The sequence below is a fragment of the Coregonus lavaretus genome (assembly GCF_964263955.1).
Source record: "Coregonus lavaretus genome assembly, chromosome: 1".
Taxonomy (NCBI): Eukaryota; Metazoa; Chordata; class Actinopteri; order Salmoniformes; family Salmonidae; genus Coregonus; species Coregonus lavaretus.
The window spans coordinates 68,843,507-68,848,691 of NC_139988.1; the positions used below are offsets into that span (position 1 = coordinate 68,843,507).

Consider the following 5,185-nt stretch of genomic DNA (forward strand, 5'->3'; position numbering starts at 1 on the left):
ACGCACCCCTGAGGGGCCCCAGTGTTAAGGATCAGCGTGGCAGATGTGTTGTTGCCTACCCTTTCCACCTGGGGGTGGCCCGTCAGGAAGTCCAGGATCCAGTTGCAGAGGGAAGTGTTTAGTCCCAGGGTCCTTAGCTTAGCTCACATCACTGGGCAGCTCGCGGCTAGGTTTGCCTTTGTAGTCCTTAATAATTTGCAAGCCCTGCCACATTCGACGAGCGTCAGAGCCCGTGTAGTAGGATTCAATCTTAGTCCTGTATTGATGCTTTGCCTGTTTGATGGTTTGTCTGAGGGCCTAGCGGCATTTCTTATAAGCGTCCGGATTAGTGTCCCGCTCCTTGAAAGTGGCAGCTCTAGCCTTTAGCTCGGTGTGGATGTTGCCTGTAATCCATTGCTTCTGGTTGGGATATGTACGTACGGTCACTGTGGGAATGACGTCATCATCGATGCACTTATTGATGAAGCCAGGACTGAGGTGGTATACTCCTCAATGCCTTTGGATGAATCCCGGAACATATTCCAGTCTGTGCTAGCAAAACAGTCATCTGACCACTTCCGTATTTGCTTGTAAGCAGGAATCAGGAGGATAGAAATATGGTCAGATTTGCCAAGTGGAGGGCGAGGGAGAGCTTTGTATGCGTCTGTGTGTGGAGTAAAGGTGGTCTAGAGTTTTTTTCCCTCTGGTTGCACTTGACATGCTGGTAGAAATTAGGTAAAACGGATTTAAGTTTGCCTGCATTAAAGTCCCTGGCCACTAGGAGTGCCGCCTCTGGATAAGCATTTTCTTGTTTGCTTATGGCCTTATACAGCTCATTGAGTGCGGTCTTAGTGCCAGCATCGGTTTGTGGTGATAAATAGACAACTTCAAAAAACATAGATGAAAACTCTCTTGGTAGATAGTGTGGTCTACAGCTTATCATGAGGTACTCTACCTCAGGCGAGCAATACCTCAAGACTTCTTTAATATTAGACATTGCGCACCAGCTGTTATTGACAAATAGACACACACCGCCACCCCTCGTCTTACCAGACGTAGCTGTTCTGTCCTGCCGATGCACGGAAATCCCAGCCAACTCGGTGAAACATAAGATATTACCGTTTTTAATGTCCCGGTGGTAGGATAGTCTCAAACGGAGCTGATCCAGTTTATTCTCCAGTGATTGCACGTTGGCCAATAGAACGGATGGTAGAGGCGGGTTACCCACTCGCTGACAAATTCTCACAAGGTACCCGGACCTGCACCCCCTGTATCTCCGTCTTTTCTTCATGCGAATGACATGGATTTGGGCCTGGTCCGGGAGAAACAGTATATCTTTCGCGTCAGACTCATCAAAGAAAAAATCTTCATCCAATTCAAGGTGAGTAATCGCTGTTCTGATATCCAGAAGCTCTTTTTGGTCATAAGAGATGGTAGCAGCAACAATATGTACAAAATAAGTTACAAACAATGCGAAAAAACACACAAAATAGCACAATTGGTTAAGAGCCCGTAAAATGGCAGCCATCCCCTTCGGCGCCATTATTATCTGAACTGTTGTTAGGCTAAACTTAGCTTGTCTTTGAGCAATACATTGATTGTCATCGAGTTTATAATAGGGCACACAATGTTTAACATTTCTCAAAGTCATATTTGTAAATGTATCGATATTATTTATTTATCTGTAGAAAGAGTGGGGGGAGAAACGTCAAAAATCCCAGAAGAGAATTCAGGAGCGTGAGAAGGAGATTCAGGAGCTGAGACAGGCTGTGGATTCTGAAGGTGAGTGTTGGAGCCGATATACAGTGGGGAAAAAAAGTATTTAGTCAGCCACCAATTGTGCAAGTTCTCCCACTTAAAAAGATGAGAGAGGCCTGTAATTTTCATCATAGGTACACGTCAACTATGACAGACAAAATGAGAAAAAAAAATCCAGAAAATCACATTGTAGGATTTTTAATGAATTTATTGGCAAATGATGGTGGAAAATAAGTATTTGGTCAATAACAAAAGTTTCTCAATACTTTGTTATATACCCTTTGTTGGCAATGACACAGGTCAAACGTTTTCTGTAAGTCTTCACAAGGTTTTCACACACTGTTGCTTGTATTTTGGCCCATTCCTCCATGCAGATCTCCTCTAGAGCAGTGATGTTTTGGGGCTGTCGCTGGACAACACAGACTTTCAACTCCCTCCAAAGATTTTCTATGGGGTTGAGATCTGGAGACTGGCTAGGCCACTCCAGGACCTTGAAATGCTTCTTACGAAGCCACTCCTTCGTTGCCCGGGCGGTGTGTTTGGGATCATTGTCATGCTGAAAGACCCAGCCACGTTTCATCTTCAATGCCCTTGCTGATGGAAGGAGGTTTTCACTCAAAATCTCACGATACATGGCCCCATTCATTCTTTCCTTTACACGGATCAGTCGTCCTGGTCCCTTTGCAGAAAAACTGCCCAAAAGCATGATGTTTCCACCCCCATGCTTCACAGTAGGTATGGTGTTCTTTGGATGCAACTCAGCATTCTTTGTCCTCCAAACACGACGAGTTGAGTTTTTACCAAAAAGTTATATTTTGGTTTCATCTGACCATATGACATTCTCCCAATCCTCTTCTGGATCATCCAAATGCACTTCAGACGGGCCTGGACATGTACTGGCTTAAGCAGGGGGACACGTCTCGCACTGCAGGATTTGAGTCCCTGGCGGCGTAGTGTGTTACTGATGGTAGTCTTTGTTACTTTGGTCCCAGCTCTCTGCAGGTCATTCACTAGGTCCCCCCGTGTGGTTCTGGGATTTTTGCTCACCGTTCTTGTGATCATTTTGACCCCACGGGGTGAGATCTTGCGTGGAGCCCCAGATTGAGGGAGATTATCAGTGGTCTTGTATGTCTTCCATTTCCTAATAATTGCTCCCACAGTTGATTTCTTCAAACCAAGCTGCTTACCTATTGCAGATTCAGTCTTCCCAGCCTGGTGCAAGTCTACAATTTTGTTTCTGGTGTCCTTTGACAGCTCTTTGGTCTTGGCCATTGTGGAGTTTGGAGTGTGACTGTTTGAGGTTGTGGACAGGTGTCTTTTATACTGATAACAAGTTCAAACAGGTGCCATTAATACAGGTAACGAGTGGAGGACAGAGGAGCCTCTTAAAGAAGAAGTTACAGGTCTGTGAGAGCCAGAAATCTTGCTTGTTTGTAGGTGACCAAATAATTATTTTCCACCATAATTTGCAAATAAATTCATAAAAAATCCTACAATGGGATTTTCTGGATTTTTTTTTCTCAATTTGTCTGTCATAGTTGACGTGTACCTATGGTAAAAATTACAGGCCTCTCTCATCTTTTTAAGTGGGAGAACATGCACAATTGGTGGCTGACTAAATACTTTTTTTCCCCACTGTATATATATATATATATATATATATATATATATATATATTACATTTACAGTGGAGGAGAGTGACTGGATCTTTTCTGATCTGATCTGCTCCATTGAGAGAAAGCACTCTGAGGTGAAGGAGCTGATCAGAGCCCAGGAGAAAGCTGAAGTGAGTCGGGCTGAAGGACTCCTGGAGCAACTGGAGCAGGATGTGGCTGAGCTGAGGAGGAGAGATGCTGAGCTGAAACAGCTCTCACACACAGAGGATCACATCCATTTTTCTCCAGGTGACATCACTACAGATGATAAGGTACATCTATCTCTAGATTTATTTTCCATGGAAATGTGCTTGAATTATAGTAACGTTTTGTCTTTCTCAATCCCTTCTACTGTTTCCCTCTCTCTGTAGAGTTTCCAGTCTCTCTGTGTCTCTCCTGGATCTAAAGCCTTACCCAGCATCATTGTCTATCCACGCGTCTCTTTTGAGCATGTGAAGAAATCAGTCTCTTAACTGAAAGATCGACTACAGGACATATGCAAGGAGGAAATGGACAAGATATTTGGGAAAGGTTGGTCAATTGTATTTCAAGACCAAATAATATTTTTTTGCTAGTCATAAAATAAAATCTAATAGTAACTGCATGAAACCCTCAAAAAGCTATAAGTATAGAGGCCAACACTAGCCACACCCTCCACAGTACCTGCCTGGAGCATCGTAGTGCGATGGCAGACAGATTTATTTGACCTAGGGCCAAAACAGAACGTTTCCAGCAGATCCTTCTTACCATATGCTATGAGGCTTTTTAACACGAACACTTAGTTTTTTATTTTCATTGATGATGTGCTGCTTTCAATGTCTGTGTGCCCTTGTTGTGTTTTTATGGTGAATTTATTGGTAATGTATGTATTTGCTGGTGCATTCAAATTTTCCCTCTGGGGGATTAATAATGTACTATCTTATCTTGTCTTAAGTATATGGTTAATGTTTATGAAACTGAATAGTTTGTGATATGAGTCTGTCTCCATAGTGACTACATTTCAGATTGAACACCTTGCTGAGCCCAAGACCAGAGAGGAGTTTTTAAAATGTGAGTAAACTGGCAAACACAAACATGTCTGTTTGCTTTCTTTTAAATAGCCAAGTACCTTGTTGACTATATCCTTAGAAATAGCGGAGTATTTGGAATGAATATAACAAAAAACATTAGCAAACAAACAAACAGAAGTGCATGAGACACACATACACACACATAAACGCATACATACAAGCGTATCACTTTCTTTTTCATCTTCTTAGACTCTTGCCAGTTGACATTGGATCCAAATACAGCACATACTAGCCTGTGTCTGTCTGAGGGGAACAGAAGGGTGACCAGGAGTGATAAGGCCCAGTCATATCCTGACCATCCAGACAGATTTCCCTCCTACCAACAGGTGCTGTGTAGAGAGGGTCTCTCTGGAACTTTCTACTGGAAGGTAGAGTGGAGCGGGGAAGGGATTCATGTAGCTGTCTCAAATAAAGGGATCAGCAGGAAAGAAGATGGCATTGAGTGTGTGCTTGGGGGTAATGATCAATCCTGGAGGTTATACAGCTCTTCATTCAGCTGCTGTTTCTTCCACAGTAATAACAGGACTGATATCCATGTCACCTGCTCCTCCAGAATAGGGGTGTGCCTGGACCACATGGCAGGAACTATGTCCTTCTACAGCATCTCTGACACAGTGACCCTCCTCCACAGAGTCCAGACCACATTCACTCAGCCATTCTATCCTGGATTCTTTATTCGTATTGGAACTTCTGTGAAGATACTGACACCTACTCAGTGATAAA

The 5,185-nt window shown here is 43.3% G+C and overlaps 1 protein-coding gene across 1 annotated transcript; it reads left to right on the forward strand.

The window, feature by feature from the left end:
* Positions 1–220: 220 nt before the first annotated feature.
* LOC311130543 (uncharacterized protein) lies at positions 221–4,442 on the forward strand. The gene is made up of 5 exons (XM_084163304.1): positions 221–1,360; positions 1,668–1,761; positions 3,426–3,664; positions 3,764–3,923; positions 4,383–4,442. The coding sequence occupies exons 1-4, from the start codon at positions 1,280–1,282 to the stop codon at positions 3,863–3,865; spliced, it is 516 nt and encodes a 171-aa protein (XP_084019430.1). The 5' UTR covers positions 221–1,279; the 3' UTR covers positions 3,866–3,923; positions 4,383–4,442.
* Positions 4,443–5,185: the final 743 nt, after the last annotated feature.